Consider the following 19,610-nt stretch of genomic DNA (forward strand, 5'->3'; position numbering starts at 1 on the left):
CCTGTGTCCTTTTTAGCATCTTTGGCGCTATTTTGTGTCCTCTTTAGCGTGTTTACTGCTATCTTGTGTCCTCTTTAGCATGTTTATTGCCATCTTGTGTCCTTTTAAGCGTCTTTATCGCTGTGTTGTGTTGTCTTCAGCCTCTTTACCGCAATTTAGTGTCCTCTTTAGCGTCTTTACCACCATCTCCATTCCTCTTTAGTATCTTTACCACCATTTGTGTTTGTTTTACCATCTTTAGCACCATCTTGTGTCCTATTTAGCATCTTTAGCTTCATCTTGTGTCCTCTTTAGCGCAAACTTGTGGCCTCTGTAGCATTTTTAGCTTCATCGTGTGTCCTCTTTAGCGCCATCTAGTGTCCGTTTTAATGTCATTACCGCCATCTTGTGTCCTCTGTAGCTTCATTACTGCCATCTTGTGTCCTCTTTAGCGTCATCTTGTGTCCTCTTTACCGCCTTCTTGTCCTGTGTAGCATTTGTAGCTCCATCGTGTGTCCTCTTTATCACCATCTTGTGTCCTCTTTAGCGTCTTTACCGCCACCTTGTGTCTTCTTTAGCGTCTTTACGTCATCTTGTGTCCTCTTTAGCATCTTTACCGCCATCTTGCGTCCTCTTTAGTGTCTTTGCCACCATCTTGTGTCTTCTTCAGTGTCTTTACCACCATTTCTTTGTCCGCTTTAGTGTCTTTACTGCCGTCTTGTGTCCTTTTAAGCATCTTTAGTGCCATGTAGTGTCTTCTTTGGCATCTTTGTTGTCTTGTGTCCCGTTGAGCGTCTTTACCGCAAACTTGTGTTCTCTTTAGCATATTTAGCGCCATCTTGTGTTCTCTTCACTGTCTTTACTGCAATCTTGTGTCCTCTTTAGCGTCTTTACTGCTATGTTGTGTCCTCTTTAGTGTCTTCACCCTCATTTTGTGTCCTCTTCAGTGTCTTTACTGCCATCTAATGTCCTCTTTAGCGTCTTTACTGCCATCTTGTGTCCTCTAGCGTCTTTACCACCATCTCCATTCATCCTTAGCGTCTTTACCACTATCTTGTGTCCTTTTTAGTGTATTTACCACCATTTTGTGCCCTCTTTAGCATCTTTAGCGTCATCTTGTGTCCTGTTTAGCATCTTTACCACCATTTTGTGTCCTCTTTAGCATCTTATCCGCCATCTTCTGTCCTCTTTAGCGTCTTTACCGCCATTTTGTGTCCTCGTTAGTGTCTTTACCACCATCTTGTGTCCTCTTTGGTGTCTTTACTGCCATCTTGTGTCCTCTTTAGCGTTTTTACCGCCATCTAGTGTCCTCTTTAGCATTTTTATAAACATCTTGTGTCCTCTTTAGCGTATTTACCACCATCTCCATTCCTCTTTAGTTTCTTTACCACAATTTTGTGTCCTCTTTAGTGTCTTTAGCGCCATCTTGTGTCCCCTTTAGCATTTTTATATTCATTGTGTGTCCTCTTTAGCGCCATGTAGTGTCCGTTTTAACGTCATTACTGCCATCGTGTGTCCATTTTCTTGTCCTTTTTGGCATCTTTACCGCCATCTTTTGTCCTTTTTACCGTCCTTACCACCATTTTGTGTCCTCTTTACCGCCATCTTTTGTCCTCTTTAGCATCTTTACCGCCATGTTGTGTCCTTTCTGGGGTCCTAACCACCATTTTGTGTCCTTTTTACAGCCATCTTATGTCCTCTTTTGCATCTTTACCACCATCTTGTGTCTCTTTAGCATCGTTACCACCGTTTTGTGTCCTTTTTATAGCCATCTTATGTACTCTTTTGCATCTTTACCACCATCTTGTGTCCTCTTTAGCATCATTACCACCATTTTGAGTCCTCTTTATCATCTTCAGCGCATCTTGTGTCCTATTTAGCATCTTTTCCGCCATCTTGTGTCCTCTTTAGTGTCTTTACCGCCATCTTGTGTCCTCTTTAGTGTCTTTACCACCATCTTGTGTCCTCTTTAGTGTCTTTACTGCCATCTTGTGTCCTTTTTAGCAATTTTACCGCCATCTAGTGTCCTCTTTAGCATCTTTACAAACATCTTGTGTCCTCTTTAGCGTCTTTACCACCATCTCCATTCTTCTTTAGTGTCTTTACCACCATTTTGTGTCCTCTTTAGCATCTTCAGCGCCATCTTGTGTCCTCTTTACTGTATTTACCACCATCTTGTGTCCTCTTTAGTGTCTTTACTGCCATCTTGTGTCCTCTAGCATCTTTACCACCATCTCCATTCATCCTTAGCGTCTTTACCACTATTTTTTGTCCTTTTTAGTGTATTTACCACCATTTTGTGCCCTCTTTAGCATCTTTAGCGCCATCTTGTGTCCTCTTTAGCATCTTTACCACCATTTTTTGCCCTCTTTAGCATATTTTCCGCCATCTTGTGTCCTCTTTAGTGTCTTTACCGCCATTTTGTGTCCTCTTTAGTGTCTTTACGACCATCTTGTGTCCTCTTTAGTGTCTTTACTGCCATCTTGTGTCCTCTTTAGCGTTTTTACCGCCATCTAGTGTCCTCTTTAGCATTTTTACAATCATTTTGTGTCTTCTTTAGCGTATTTACCACCATCTCCATTCCTCTTTAGTGTCTTTACAACTATTTTGTGTCTTCTTTAGCCTCTTAACCACCATCTTGTGTCCTCTTTAGCGTCTTTAGCGCCATCTTGTGTCCTCCTTAGCATTTTTATATTCATTGTGTGTCCTCTTTAGCGCCATCTAGTGTCCGTTTTAACGTCATTACTGCCATCTTGTGTCCTTTTTAGCGTCCTTACCGCCATCTTTTATCCTCTTAGGCATCTTTACCGCCATCTTTTGTCCTTTTTACCGTCCTTACCACCATTTTGTGTCCTTTTTACCGCCATCTTTTGTCCTCTTTAGCATCTTTACCGCCATGTTGTGTCCTTTCTAGGGTCCTTACCACCATTTTGTGTCCTTTTTACAGCCATCTTATGTCCTCTTTTGCATCTTTACCGCCATCTTGTGTCCTCTTTAACATCTTACCACCATTTTGTGTCCTTTTTATAGCCAACTTATGTCCTCTTTTGCATCTTTACCGCCATCTTGTGTCTTCTTTAGCATCATTACCACCATTTTGAGTCCTCTTTATCATCTTCAGCGCCATCTTGTGTCCTATTTAGCATCTTTTCCGCCATCTTGTGTCCTCTTTAGTGTCTTTACCACCATCTTGTGTCCTCTTTAGCGTCTCTACTGCTATTGTGTGTCCTCTTTAGCATCTTTATTGCCATCTTTTGTCCTCTTAAGCGTCTTTATCGCTCTCTTGTATTGTCTTCAGCCTCTTTACCACCATCTCCATTCCTCTTTAGTATCTTTACCACCCTTTTGTGTTGTCTTACCATCTTTAGCACCATCTTGTGTCCTATTTAGCGTCTTCAGCCTCATCTAGTGTCCTCTTTAGTGCAAACTTATGTCCTCTTTAGCATTTTTAGCTTCATTGTGTGTCCTCTTTAGCGCCATCTAGTGTCCGTTTTAACGTCATTACCGCCATTTTGTGTCCTCTCTAGCTTCTTTACTGCCATCTTGTGTCCTCTTTAGCGTCATCTTGTGTCCTTTTTACCGCCTTTTTGTCGTCTGTAGCATTTTTAGCTCCACCGCGTGTCCTCTTTACCGCCATCTTGTGTCCTCTTTTGCGTCTTTACCGCCACTTTGTGTCTTCTTTAGCGTCTTCTTTAGCGTCTTTATGTCATCTTGTGTCCTCTTTAGCATCTTTACCACCATCTTGTGTTTTCTTTTGTCTCTTTACCACCATCTCTTTGTCCGCTTTAGTGTCTTTACTGACATTTTTGTGTCCTTTTAAGCATCTTTACTGTCATGTACTGTCCTCTTTAGCATCTTTGTTGTATTGTGTCCTCTTGAGCGTCTTTACCCTATTTTGTGTTCTTTTCACTGTCTTTACCCCAATCTTGTGTTCTCTTTAGCATCTTTAGCCCCATCTTGTGTTCTCTTCACTGTCTTTACCGCAATCTTGTGTCCTCTCACTGTCTTTACCGTAGTCTTGTTTCCTCTTTAGCGTCTTTACTTCCATCTATTTTCATCTTTAGCGTCTTTACAAACATCTTGTGTCTTCTAGCGTCTTTACCACCATCTCCATTCATCCTTAGCGTCTTTACCAGCATCTTGTGTCCTCTTTAGCTCTTTAGTGTATTTACCACCATTTTGTTGTCCTCTTTAGCATTTTTAGCGCCTTCTTGTGTCCTCTTTAACATCTTTGCTGCCATCTTATGTCCTCTTTAGCATTTGCATCACCATCTTTTCTCTTCTTTAGCATCTTTAGCGCTGTCTTGTGTCCTCTTCAGCGTCTTTGCCGCAATCTTGTGTCGTCTTTAGCGCCAACTTGTGTCCTCTTTAGCATTTTTATATTCATCGTGTGTCCTCTTTAGCGCCATCCTTTTTAGTATCCTTACCGCCATCTTTTGTCCTCTCAGGCATTTTTACCGCCATCTTGTGTCCTTTTTACCGTCCTTTCCACCATTTTGTGTCCTCTTTACCGCCATGTTATGTCCTCTTTTGCATCTTTACCGCCATCTTGTGTCCTCTTTAGCACCTTTACCACCATCTTGTGTCCTCTTCAGCATCTTTACCGCTATCTTGTGTCATCTTTAGAGCCATCTTGTGTTCTCTTCAGCGTCTTTACCACCATCTTGTGTCCTCTTTAGCATCTTTACCGCCTTATTTATACGATATACACCCCCGCAACCACCAAACCCACCCTCTTTATTGTCCTCTTTAGTGTCTTTACCACTGTTTTGTGTCCTCCTGAGCATCTTTAGCTTCGTCTTGTGTCCTCAGTACATACTTGCCAACCCTCCCGGATTTTCCGGGAGGCTCCCGGAATTCAGGGCCTCTCCCGAAAACCTCCCAGAAGAAATTTTCTCCCGAAATTCAACGGAGCTGGAGGCCACGCCCCCTCCAGCTCTATGCGGGCAACGGTCCTGAGTGGGGACAGCCTGTTTTCACGTCCTTTTTCCCACTATATAAAACGCTTGCCTGCCCAATCATGTTACAACATCTACAGATTTTAATAAAAAACTGCACACACAAGGAGGCGAAGCAGAAGAACAAGGAAGTAAGTTAAAGCCATGACGACGCCGTCTGTAATAGAGTGATCTATGTTGTCTGTTGCCACCTCCTGGTGAATGTTGGCTATAGCGTTATGGGGTTGCTTTTTAATTGGCCAACGATTTACGTGGTGTTGCGTACCTGACGGCAAGTGAGGGAGTCTGTTCTGAAGCCCACAGTAAAGAGACGTAACTTCATCACCTCGCCTGGTTATTGAGTACAGTTAGTAGAACAACTGTGTTTTTATTACTGTGTGTTTGATAGGTGCCGTCTGAAATTCAACTATTTCTTTTATTTGTATATAATAAAATAAATATATATAGCTAGAATTCACTGAAAGTCAAGTATTTCATACACACACACACACATATATATATATATATATATATATATATATATATATATATATATATATATATATATATATATATATACACATATGAAATACTCAAGTTGGGGAATTGTCGCTGTAAATATACTCCTCCCCTCTTAACCACGCCCCCAACCACGCCTCCGGGGTGGGGTGGTGGTGGTTGGGGTTGGGGTTTTTTGGTGTAGCGGGTGGTGTATATTGTAGGTCCTGGAAGAGTTAGTGCTGCAACGGTTTCTGGGTATTTGTTCTGTTGTGATTATGTTGTGTTACGGTGCGGATTTGTTGGTCATTCTTGTTTTGGTGTGGGATCACAGTGTGGCGCATATTTGTAACAGTGTTAAAGTTGTTTATACGGCCACCCTAAGTGTGACTTGTATGGCTGTTGACCAAATATGGATCGCATTCACTTGTGTGTGTGAAAAGCCGTAGATGTTATGTGACTGGGCCGGCACGCTGTCTGTATGGAGGAAAAGCGGACGTGACGACAGTCTGTCTCCTCCGGTCAGCATGCGGCTGTTAAGGGGTAAAGGCTTCAGGTGAGAGAGGACGCTAAAGGCCCTAATAATAATGTCTGGGTGGAAATCGGGAGGAATTCGGGAGAAGGGTTGCCCCGGGAGATTTTCGGGAGGGCCACTGAAATTCGGGAGTCTCCCGGTAAAATCGGGAGGGTTGGCAAGTATGCCTTATCGCCATCTTGTGTCCTCTCTAGCATCTTTACTGACATCTTGTATCCTCTTTAGCGCCATCTTTTGTCCTCTTTAGCGTCCTTACCGCGATCTTGTGTCCTCTTTAGCATCTTTAGCGCCATTGTGTGTTCTCTTTAGTGTCTTTACCGCCATCTTTTATCGCCATCTTGTGTCCTCTTTAGTATCTTTAGTGCCATCTTTTGTCCTTTTTAGTGTCTTTACCGTCATCTTGTGTCCTCTTTAGTGCCATCTTGTGTCCTCTTTAGCGCCATTGTGCTAACTGTGTTGGGCGCCATCGTGTGTCCCTCAGCTCAGCAGAGAGCCGCAAGGACTTGCTGAAGACGGTGCACTCCATCCTGCGAGAGAAGCACCGCCGGCAGCTGCTGAAGACGGAGAGTCTGCCCCTCAGCCAGCAGTACGTGCCCTTCGGAGGGAAGCGTCTGTGTGCTCTGAAGGGCGCTCGGCCCGTCATCAACCGTGCAGGTAAGCTATCTCTGTCCTCATGCGGCTCAGCAGCACGCCAGCCTTGTCATATTAATACAGTTGCTGCTCATAAACACATGATTATGGGACTGTCCGGGAATGGAGCTCATCGTTCCAACTGTGTACGGTCAATGGCTTCAGAAACAGCCCGTCTGCCAGAGTATAAGAAGACACAGCAGAGTGGGACCCTTAGATTCTGTTTCCCCCAAAAAGTGACCAGTTATTCATGACTTTTCTGGTCTTAGTTTTTTTTTTCAGTAAGATTCCATTTTCAAAAGATTTTCATAAAAATCTTTTTGAGGTTGTTTCTTTTTTAATAAGAATCTTTTTGGAATTTGATTCTGAATAAAAACATGTTTTTGTCTTATTTAGAAAAAATATTCCCTTTTTTTATAATACACTTTTAAAACATGTATTCTTCGAATAAAAGAAAAACATTTTTTTTTATAATTTTTTTTTAATCTTTATTATCAAAATTATTATAAAGAATATAATAATCTCAAAAAATATATTATTATAAGAATAAGAATCAATTTTCAAAATATTCTTATTAAAAAAAGATTTAATAGATTTTTCTTAATTAGAAAACATATTTCTAATCAGGAATAAAAAAATCATGATTCTTTAGAATATTTATATATATATATATATATATATATATATATACATATGTGTGTATACATATATGTATATGTGTGTATATATATATAATCTATATATATATATATACATATACATATATATATATATATATATATATATATATATATATATATATATACATATATATATATATATATATATATATATATATATATATATATATATATATATATACATAATCAATCAATGTTTACTTATATAGCCCTAAATCATTAGTGTCTCAAAGGGCTGCACTTACCACAACACAAACCACTACGACATCCTCGGTAGGCCCACATAAGGGCAAGGAAAACTCACACCCAGTGGGACGTCGGTGACAATGATGACTATGAGAACCTTGGAGAGGACCACATATGTGGGCAACCCCCCCCCCTTTTGGGGACTGAAAGCAATGGATGTCGAGCGGGTCTAACATGATACTGTGAAAGTTCAATCCATAGTGGAACCAACACAGCCGCGAGAGTTTAGTCCAAAGCGGATCCAACACAGCAGCAAGAGTCCCGTCCACAGCGGAGCCAGCAGGAAACCATCCCAAGCGGAGGCGGATCAGCAGCGCAGAGATGTCCCCAGCCGATACACAGGCGAGCGGTCCATCCTGGGTCCCGACTCTGGACAGCCAGTACTTCATCCATGGCCATCGAACCGAACCCCCTCCACATGGGAGAGTGGGACATAGGAGAAAAAGAAAAGAAACGGCAGATCAACTGGTCTAAAAAGGGAGTCTATTTAAAGGCTAGAGTATACAAATGAGTTTTAAGGTGAGACTTAAATGCTTCTACTGAGGTGGCATCTCGAACTGTTACCGGGAGGGCATCCCATAGTACTGGAGCCCGAATGGAAAACGCTCTATAGCCCGCAGACTTTTTTTGGGCTTTGGGAATCATTAATAAGCCGGAGTCCTTTGAACGCAGATTTCTTGCCGGGACATATGGTACAATACTATCGGCAAGATAGGCTGGAGCTAGACCGTGTAGTATTTTATATGTAAGTAGTAAAACCTTAAAGTTACATCTTAAGTGCACAGGAAGCCAGTGCAGGTGAGCCAGTATAGGCGTAATATGATCAAACTTTCTTGATCTTGTCAAAAGTCTAGCTGCCGCATTTTGTACTAACTGTAATCATTTAATGCTAGACATGGGGAGACCCGAAAATAATACGTTACTGACAAACGCATGGATAATGATTTCAGCGTGTTTAGTGGACAGAATGGAGCGAATTTTAGCGATATTACGGAGATGAAAGAAGGCCGTTTTAGTAACGCTTTTAATGTGTGGCTCAAAAGAGAGAGTTGGGTCGAAGATAATACCTAGATTCTTTACCGAGTCGCCTTGTTTAATTGTTTGGTTGTCAAATGTTAAAGTTGTAATATTAAATAGAGGTCGGTGTCTAGCAGGACCGATAATCAGCGTTTCCGTTTTTTTGGCGTTGAGTTGCAAAAAGTTAGCGGACATACATTGTTTAATGTCATTAATATATATATATATATATATCCATCCATCCATTTTCTACCGCTTATTCCCTTTTGGGGTTGCGGGGGGCGCTGGCGCCTATCTCAGCTACAATCAGGCGGAAGGCGGGGTACACCCTGGACAAGTCACCACCTCATCGCAGGGCCAACACAGATAGACAGACAACATTCACACACTAGGGCCAATTTAGTGTTGCCAATCAACCTATCCCCAGGTGCATGTCTTTGGAAGTGGGAGGAAGCCGGAGTACCCGGAGGGAACCCACGCATTCACGGGGAGAACATGCAAACTCCACACAGAAAGATCCCGAGCCTGGATTCGAACCCAGGACCTTCGTATTGTGAGGTAGACGCACTAACCCCTCTGCCACCGTGAAGCCCATATATATATATATATATATATATATATATATATATATATATATATATATATATAAATGATAATAAATGATAAATGGGTTGTACTTGTATAGCGCTTTTCTACCTTCAAGGTACTCAAAGCGCTTTGACACTACTTCCACATTTACCCATTCCCACACACATTCACACTGATGGAGGGATCTGCCATGCAAGGCGCCAACCAGCACCCATCAGGAGCAAGGGTGAAGTGTCTTGCTCAGGACACAACGGACGTGACGAGGTTGGTATTAGGTGGGATTAGGACTCTGCAGCTCTCCAACAGCTCTGCCAATTTTAGTTTGAGTCCTGTATTGTCTTTGCTAAACAGGGAACACTTACTTACCCTCACTTCTGAACCACTGGGCGAGGTTTCGAGGGCATGGCAGTGTGTCATACGCTGCCCTTACGAGGAATCTGAGTTCGCCAGATGTTAGACCAGGTTATGACTCTTTGTATGGTATTCTCCCAGCGAGTCCATGCCCCCTGTTTTCCCTGGGATATGGCCTTGATCAGATATTGGTATAGGTATATTTTTTAAATAATAATCTTTAAAAAGAAAAACATTTTAAAATTGGAATCAATATTCTTATATATTTTTTAGGAATCTTATTTAGAATAATTCTTCTAAAACATTTATTTTGAATAGGGATGTCCGATAATATCGGACTGCCGATATCGGCCGATTAATGCTTTTAAAATCTAGTATCGGAAATTATCGGTATCTGTTTCAAAAAGTAAAAACTTGTGACTTTGTAAAGTGCCGCTGTGTACACGGAATTAAGGAGAAATACAGAGCACCATTTAATCTTGTAGGCACTTCCTTTGCGTGCCTGCAAAATCACATAATATCTATGGCTTTATGCAACAGCCATACAGGTCTCACTGAGAGTGGCCGTATAAACAACTTTATCAATGTTACAAATATGCGGCACATTGTGAACCCATACCAAACAAGAATGACAAACACATTTTGGGAGAACATCCGAACCGTAACACAACATAAACACAACAGAATAAATACCCAGAATTACTGGCAGCACTAACTCTTCCAGGACGCTACAATATACACCGCAGATACCCCCTTATCCCCCACCTCAACCCTGCCCACCTCAACCTCCTCATAGTTTATCTCAGGGAGAGCGTGTCCCAAGTTTCAAGCTGCTGTTTTGAGGCATGCAAAAAAAAATAATGCACTTTGTGACTTCAATAATAAATATGGCAGTATGATGTTGGCATTTTTTTCCATGAATTGAGCAAATTTTTTTTTGAAAACCTTGTTACATTGATTAATGCAGCCAGCGGGGCATCACAACAAAATTAGGCATAATAATGTGTAAATTCCACGACTGTATATATCGGTGTCGGTTAATATCGGTATCGGTAATTAAGAGTTGGACAATATCGGATATCGGTTAAAAAAAAAAAGAAGCGATTATCGGACATCTCTAATTTTGAATAAGAACCAATTTTCTAAATATGTTCATAAAAAATTGAAAAATCTTCAAAAAAATATTATTCTAAAAATTACAAAAAAAACAGTTTCAAAATTATTCTTATAAAATATAAAACATTTTAATTACTTGTTCTTATTTTTTATTCTGATCTTTTCTTAAAAACATTAATTCTTCTAAAAAAAATACGTTTGTTGTAATAAGAATATTAAAAAAAATAATTATTAATTATAAGAAAAAAAAATTGTTCTAAAAGAGCAAAAAAAAAAATTTTTGAAAGAGAATTATATAAACAGTATATAATTACAGGTATATATGTTATAGGAATTTTGTAAAAGATTCAATAAAATATATATATTTTTTTGAGAATTATGTATTGATTTAGAATCTGTTAAAATAAGAATAGCGAATTGAATTTGAATTGACGTTCTAGTGCACTCCTGCTAAAAATCACTGCAACAAATTGTTGAGACGCACTTTCAGTGCCGTCTCACCCAGGCCGGGAGCAGGAAAACAATTCGAGGAGGCAGGAGTTGAGTCGAGTAGAAGTATGTTAGTGCAGTGTTTGGCACACTGAGCCAAATTGAGGTCAGGACGTTTGCTTTGTACACTCATTAATCCCCCTTTTGATCTCTATTAAAGAGATCACAAATCAAAACATCGTATAATATTTACTTAAAAATTCGACTAAGTACTAATACTTAGTGGCACCTTAAACTTGAGTTGTACCCGTGATGGACAGATGTATCAGGGCCCAAAGAAAGACCATGAGTACCCCAAACCAACAGAGAATAAGGAGGTCGATGGTTGTCACGATCTTCTTGGTCCCTCGACGAATCTGGTTGGTGGTTTGGCACACCACGTGTAGGAGAGGAGCGCTATTTCACCTCCTCCCACAGGGATTTTGGGTAGACTACCTCACCCTGATGCCACCAGGGGATTATTCTGCCCCTTGTTGATTGGTGGTCTTCTCCCGTTGTTGTTGTTGTTCACGTAACTCGGTACGTGTCCCTCTCAACGTGCGTGCAGGGGCGTCCGCCGCTGCACACTGGCTCCAGTGGAACCACGTGTCTCCCTTGCCGTTCAGCCGAACAGCATGCGAGGTGCGTTCAGTCACTCGATATGGACCCGTCCACCTGGGTTCGGTCCACTTTCGCTTGAGCACCTTCAGTAGGACCCACTCTGTGCTTGGGGTCGCTGTGTCTTCCTTGTTTCTCTCCCCCACCTGCTTGGCATACTCTGCAACAAGGGCTTGTAAAGCATGGAAATACTGCGTGTGGGTTAATGACTGATCATCACCTTTGATTCCAATAAGCTTGGACTGGGGCCCTGGAAACCTCCTGCCTGTGGTCAGCTCAAAGGGAGTAAAGGCCGTACTTTGGTTTATTGAGCTTCGAACAGACATGAGGGCAAGGGGTAGCACATCTAGCCAATTCATTTTGGTCTGTGCACAGATTTTTGCCAATTTAGATTTGAGTGTTTGGTTCATTCTTTCAACCTTTCCTTGGGATTGTGGGTGGTAGACCGAACCAAACCTGTGTTTCAACCCCAGCATTTCTTCAACCGTTTGCAGATCATGGTTTTTGAAATGTGTACCATTATCTGATCGGATTTTCTCAGGAAAACCATGTCTGGGGATATACTGGTTTACCAAAAACTTCACCACTGTCTTACTGTCTTCCCTTTTTGTAGGGAGTACCTCTGGCCAACCTGAATACGCATCCACACATACCAACATATACCTGTACCTTTTTACTGATTTCACCATATCTGTGTAATCTATGATGATTTCTTTCCCTGTTTTCGTCTCGAGAGGGAAACGTCCAGGATGCGGTCTGACTGTTGGTCGTGCATTATACATGGTGCATTCAGGGCAAGTATGTACATGATATTTACGCATATCTTTCAAAAATGGGTGCCACCAATTTTCGAGCTTTCTCTGCATCTGTGCAGCCCCGACATGTCCCACTCCGTGCGCCTCAGTTAGTGCTATGTTTTTTATTCCAGGTGGTAGCACAGTCCGGCCATCTGGACTTCACCACAAATCGTCGGTTTTTGTGCAGTCTCTGGCCAGCCATAGTGATTTCTCCTCCGGTGAAGTTTTACTCTGTTCCGTTTTTACATGTACAAGTTCCCTATCGGTATCTGGGGTTGTGTCAGTGTCAGAGCAGAGCATCATCATATTATGTACATCAGCTGCATCAGCCGCGTCATTTCCTATTTTCGTGTGCGAGTGTGTTTTCTCATGACCCTTACATTTGATTACGGCTACCTTTTGTGGTAACATCAGTGCTTCCGCTAGTTCTTTCATCCCTGCCTCATGCTTAATGGGTTTGTTGGACGCCGTAAGGTATCCTGTTCTTTGCCATTGTGGCAATTCTATGTGTACCGCCCCTATTGCATAAGCTGAGTCAGTGTAAATGTTGATTACCTGGTCCTCTCCTGCTTTCAACGCTTTGATTACAGCAATTATTTCTGCTCTCTGTGCTGACTGGGGTCCCTCAATTTTGTCCGCAACAACTGTTTTTACGCCTGATTCTGTTTTTTCCACTACAGCATAGGCTGAGATTAGGCCTTGTTTTTCATGTCGGAAACAACACCCATCTGTGTACAAGTTTCTTCCTCCCTCAAATGATTCTGCCTGTAAGTCTGGTCTGACTTTTTCCTCTTTCTGAACCTTGTCTGCACATAGATGTGGTGTACCTGTACCCATTTGGTCTGCCATGTTAACCCCCTCATGTTTAAATGTCAGGTTTGGCGCTTCTAGTACTTTCGCTAGTCGCCTCTGTCTGAGCGCTGTGAGCGTGAATGTTGCAGAATTGACGTATGCCACAACGCTGTGAGTGGTTAGAACGTGCAGTGGGTGGTCCATGACAATGTGTGCTGTTTTTTGTATGATTTTTGCTATTCCCGCGACATGTTGTGTGCACGTTGGGTGACGTTTTTCCATGCTGTCGAGCATCGTACTGATGTACATCAATATTTTCCTCTCTCCCCCTTTTTTCTTGAACAGCACACCGTTGACACAGTGTGATGTACCAGAAACATCAAGATAGAAGGTGGAGGAGTAGTCGGGGATCGCAAGTTCAGCCGCATGGGAAAGTTGCTGTTTGAGGGATATAAACGAAACCTCAGCTTCCGTAGTCCAATTAAGCTGTGCAGACAGTTTTTGCATGCCGTGTTCGCGAACGAGGTCCCGAAGGGATGACGTAAGGCCTGTGTAGTTAGCGACATAATTCCTGCTGTAGCCCGTAAGCCCAAGGAAAGAAAGCATGTCTTTAACTGTTTTGGGTTTAGGGTGGTGTAGGATCGTGTCCCTGTGTTCTGGTGATAAACCGGACCCTTCCTGTGAGATCTGTCTGCCTAAGAAGGAAACGACTCTCCGGACTACCTGTAGTTTGGACTTACTGGCCTTAAGAAGTGACATCAAAGGTGTTTGTAATACTTTTACTTTCAGAAACATCTAAGAAAAAGTTTAGCTGATAGTCAAGTAAATTATTCAACCTGGTGAAGGCGACAAAATATGCTTATATTTATGTTGACACGAATGCTAGAAAAACACCAACCTTATGGCGGATGCTTTTGCAATAGTAATTTGACATTCTACCACACCTGGTGGCCGCATTAATTCGTTAAGTCAAGCTCATGTTGTAGAAAGTTGAATGATGCGGACACGTTTGTTACCGAATACTTTCTATTAGACTTCTGTCTTGACTACTTTGTGCATGTAATAAGCAACTATAATTATTTGATATGCTTAAATGTCATGTGTAGTTTTAGCTCAGCTGTTGTGTAGCTGCTAGCTCCTTGTAGCCTACAGCCGCAGTGTCCAAAGTGCAGCCCATAGCTATGTGTTTAACAGACAACTGAAACAATTAATAATGTGGTATTTGTGTGGTTTCATCATTGGACCTAAGTCTTTAGTTTCCGTAGGGGGGGACAGAGAGCAAGGGAACAATGTGGGACTGTATTGGTGTCTATCTTACACCATGCTAGTTGTTGCACAGATATGTCAACGTGAGTAGCCACACCTTGAGTTCCAACATATATGTATATATATATAAAAAGGAGTCAAAGGCCTCCTGATATGTCGTCTACTTGTGATCATAACAAATGGCGGGTTGGGTGGTGGTGCACACGGAAACAGCTCAGTCAGCCAGGGTTTTCACTGATAGAACAGTTGCAGCAGGAGTTGGGGTACTCAGTAGGCGCCAGCCATGTTTGGTGCTCCAGGCTGTGGTATGAGCCCATGCTCATGGAGGTGCCTTGATAGTGGTGCCGCAGCTTGGTGGTTGTACCGTCAGGTAACAACAGGAAGGTCCCTTCTGTGCGATATTGAATGTCAGGGCACAGTTTGTAAAGCAGGTCATTACCAAGCAGGCACGGTGTGTTCAGGTCGACCACGAAGGGGTGCTTCAGTGTGTGTCCAGCAATTTGAACCGGAAGCGGTTTGGTGACAGGTAACCTTCTTGTGACCTCAGCGAAGCCTTTGACCTTCAGAAGGGAAGCACACAGTTTCTTTGGCACCTTTGCATTCAGAAATGAGTGGGTGGCACCAGTGTCAATCACGAACTGATAACATTGTCCATTGACACTTATGTCCAGCAGAGGTCTGTTTGTATCCCCTTCTGGGCGTCCAGCTGTGGGCACAGGCGAAACAGTTTCCACCCCGGATTGACCTTGAAGCATCGCGTTGTCCACCATCGGAGTCCATCTGTCTGGTCTCTTATCTGTTGCGGATTCTTTTCTCCGCCTGCTGGAACTCAAAAGGAAGGTCACCCACTGCTGAATATACTTTAGCTGATTTTTGTCCTTTCGGTTCTTTTGACTTTTAAGGAGTCGTTTCCTTGTTACTCTGTCATCCGTCTTATCATCGTCATCCTGCTCAGCCCAATCATGCATATCACGTTTTGAAACCACAACATCAATTATCCCATTAAATGTTAATCAATACCCCTATTTCAACGATTTATACGCATTATTTTATGTATATTTAAGTAGCTTTTCTAAATCAACTAAAGATTATCTAAGAATCCTTTGAACTGCACAAGTGTTGGCTTATCTATAAGTTAATGAGACTATCGTTTGTGTCTATCAGTTAGTTGTGTATTCTGACTTCCTGTCAATCAATCAATCAATCAATGTTTACTTATATAGCCCTAAATCACTAGTGTCTCAAAGGGCTGCAAGAAACATCTATATTGTATTCATTTATATTTTTAATGGCAAGTTTTATTTTTGTTTAAAGTTCCTGTACTGTCTGGGTTGAGAGCAAAATTACACAATATTCACTATTTTTATTTTTTACTTTATTGCAATGGTTTCACAAAGTTATTTAATGCCTTGTCCTTTAACAATCATTTTAAAGAAATAATAAATACAGTGAATGTAATTTATGAAAAAAAATACAGAAAACATTTATATAAAACTACAAATTTAAGAAAACCTCCCATATCTATATACTTAATGCATATATAGAAAATCATAGTCATCCCAATTGTACTGCATATCATACTCATCCATCCATCCGTCGTGTGTGATATTCTACAAAATAAGGGCATGTGTTTATTCTCATTCGTCTAAAACTATCAATGTGACACACACACACACACACACCTATTTGTGTGCGCGAACGCACATTCCAAGAGATAAGGCGGAACACGCTCAAAGATGCCCTTGTTTCTAAGACAACTCTTATCTCACGGCTCACCCAGAAGCGCAGCTGCATCATATCAACCCTTAGTAACTGCTTGTGAAAACCTTTCTTGTTTTTCTTTAAATCTCTCTCTGAGTTGTCTATCCATAAATTCAGTGTACCCAGCCTCCTCGGACTCAGTTACTACAATAGGTTGAGGTGATTTACGTACAGCTGATAAGGGAGGCGCCGGTGGATCATCGCAGGGGTAGAGGATTTAATGGAGCGCAGCGAGAGTTTGTCCGAGCTACATTCTTTGTCGGTTAGGTGACCGCCAGGCGGATCAATGTTCAGTGTGCCTTTTTCAATGTAAAATGTGGGATACATGCCGTGGTTTGGAGGCGCATAGGGTGGAGGACATGTGGGGACATGAGGTGCAGTTACCGATTTGGAGTGAAGCTCTTTTTGGTGTAGATGTTTGGTGCTTTGCCAGCAGATCAACAGTTCAGCCCACTCCCGTCGCTCCTTCTCCCAGTCGCGCTCCTTTTTCCTCCAACTGGACTTCTGCAACAAACCTGCAATCTTTCCCTGCTCTTCCGCTTCATCTCTCTTTATAGCTGCTGTGTTCATCTTATCAAGTATCAATTGTCCTAAGGGCCCTATATGTTCCAATGTTTTCCCCATGTCCTGAATAAGTTGTTCTAATTTTTGTTTTACTTTTGTTACTTTCTTCTCTTTATCTGTTGGCTTTGATGTGGCAGCTAGGGCATTAGCTGTGGATCCAATTTGGGTCAATAGGGTGACATATGGGCTGACCGGGCCCCATCCATCATCATCTATTTCTCTATCAAACTCTCCTTCCATTTTTTAACTAGACTCTGAGCTCCACAGTTTTATTGCGACAACAATCTTCCCGGAGATAGCTGTGTTAGCCCACTGCGGTTCTCTGAGAGACAAGCTTCTAGGCCGGCCCTAAAGGTCGGTCCGGTCTCACACTGGGTGTCCTATCACAAGAACCACAGCGTTTACTCCAAAGATAAGACGTCTCGCTTATCAACTGGGTGGTTTAGCCCTCGCTGCGTGTCTGTTGGTCAGATATGGACGGTTTTCACCGCCCACCCCGCCCTAAACTGTAGCGAATGAACGACGTTCGTTGGCACCGTTAGGTATCCCATCAGTTCATCAGCCGCAGACCCAGCACACAACGAGTATTCACACAATGATTTACTCAGAGTCTTATTCCCCCCACTTCCCTTCTTACCTCAACAACACTTAAAATACACACACAAAGTTAGTGTCACATACACATTCGATACCCACACAGTATTTTCTTTAGCTTAAAGTTCTGTTATCGAAAGACTACTCAGTCTCTGTTTTAAACTGCAGTTTCCTTCGACTGTATTTTTTCTTCTCCCCTCATTTTTCCCACGTAAAACAACCTATTTTGTTGTTTTGAGGAGTTTTATACAGCGATATTTCAATCTCTCCAAGGTTTATAAACCTATTTTCCCAAACGTTTTTGGAGTTTTCATATCGTAACAACAACTAGAATTTAGGGACCTCAACCCCCGGGACTCTAACCCAGCCACGGTACTAACCGCTCCTGGACCCTGTCGGATCTCAGGTGGAGTTACACTAATCTCGAGGTTACTGTGTATTCCTCCTGTATCGAAGTTATTTACACTTCTACTGACTCTTTTAGTTTTTATGTTTTCTTACAAGTACATAGGACAGGACACTATTTTAGTAGTTTCCAATATGCAGAATATGTTTTAACAGGTTTCTGCTTACCTTATTTGTAAGTGCCGGCTAGTGTCTTTGTTCTTTTGTCCATGAAAAAAATGTTTAGGTCCGAATGGTCCTCTCGATGTTCTCCTCACAACTCCCTCGATTCTGGGACGAGCCCCCAAATTGTTGAGACGCACTTTCAGTGCCGTCTCACCCAGGCCGGGAGCAGGAAAAATATTCGAGGAGGCAGGAGTTGAGTCGAGTAGAAGTATTTTATTTAACGCAGTCTGCAGAGAGCGTAGATCGTATAGTACACTTGAACAGTAGTACCAGGAAAACCCAAAGCGATCTGTCTGAGAGTTTGTTGTACAGCAGCTATATACCCTGTGCCAGTAGTTATCTGATTGGTCAGTCTACTGACTGACGTCAGTTGCTATGTGTCTCGTGTCTAGGAACCACTCTTGGTCTTCTGTTAAGTTGGTTGTTGCTCAAGCATCTGTTTCCTGTTAAGTTCGTTATTGCTCAAACATCTGTTTCCTGTTAGTGCAGTGTTTGGCACACTGAGCCAAATTGAGGTCAGGACGTTTGCTTTGTACACTCATTAAAATCAAATCAATTATTTTCTTACTTCCTAATGATGCCATTATATAACAAGTGAAAAGACAAGTAAAAGGTCAGAAGTTTCATCCATCCATCCATCCATCCATCCATCCATTTTCTGCCGCTTATTCCCCTTTGGGGTCGCTGGGGGCGCTGGTGCCTATTTCAGCTACAATCGGGCGGAAGGCGGCGTACACCCTGGACAAGTCGCCACCTTATTGCAGGGCCAACACAGATAGACAGACAACATTCACACGCACATTCACACACTAGGGCCAATTTAGTGTTGCCAATCAACCTATCCCCAGGTGCATGTCTTTGTAAGTGGGAGGAAGCCGGAGTTCCCGGAGGGAACCCACGCATTCACAAGGAGGACATGCAAACTCCACACAGAAAGATCCCGAGCCCGGGATTGAACCCTGACTACTCAGGACCTTCGTATTGTGAGGCAGACGCACTAACCCCTCTTCCACCGTGAAGCTCGTCAGAAGTTTCAATGTATTTCAATGTAGATGAAAATATTTGATCATATTTTGTCTCATATTGAGCATTATCAATTGATCACATTATGTCTCACATTGAGCAATATCAATTGATCACATTACGTCTCACATTGAGCTATATCATTTGATCATTTTATGTCTCACATCGAGCAGTATCATTTGATGATGTTATGTCTCATAATGAGCAATATCGTTATGAGATATTGCTCATTATGTCTCACATTGAGCAATATCATTTGATCATGTTATGTCTCACATTGAGCAATACCATTTGATAATGTTATGTCTCACATTGAGCAATATCATTTGATCATATTATGTCTCACATTGAGCAATATCATTTGATCATATTATGTCTCACATTGAGCAATATCATTTGAGCACGCTTTGTCTTACATTGATCAATATGATTTTGATCACGTTATGTCTCACACTGAGCAATATCATTTGATCGTGTTATGTCTCACATTGAGCAATATCATTTGATCGCGTTATGTCTCACATTGAGCAATATCATCTGATCATGTTATGTCTCACATTGAGCAATATCATTTGATCAC

At 41.9% G+C, this 19,610-nt stretch overlaps 1 protein-coding gene across 5 annotated transcripts in view; it reads left to right on the forward strand.

Annotated features, from left to right (window-relative positions):
* The window catches only part of LOC133537129 (rho guanine nucleotide exchange factor TIAM1-like), a 165,045-nt gene that overhangs the window by 141,009 nt on the left and 4,426 nt on the right, over positions 1 to 19,610 (forward strand). For all 5 annotated transcript variants that reach the window (XM_061878012.1, XM_061878014.1, XM_061878009.1 and 2 more), the window contains one exon: positions 6,431 to 6,603. In XM_061878012.1, the coding sequence (XP_061733996.1) occupies positions 6,431 to 6,603 (173 nt within the window). The remainder of the gene's footprint in view (positions 1 to 6,430; positions 6,604 to 19,610) is intronic.

This window comes from Nerophis ophidion, linkage group LG18 (genome assembly GCF_033978795.1).
Source record: "Nerophis ophidion isolate RoL-2023_Sa linkage group LG18, RoL_Noph_v1.0, whole genome shotgun sequence".
Classification (NCBI taxonomy): domain Eukaryota; kingdom Metazoa; phylum Chordata; class Actinopteri; order Syngnathiformes; family Syngnathidae; genus Nerophis; species Nerophis ophidion.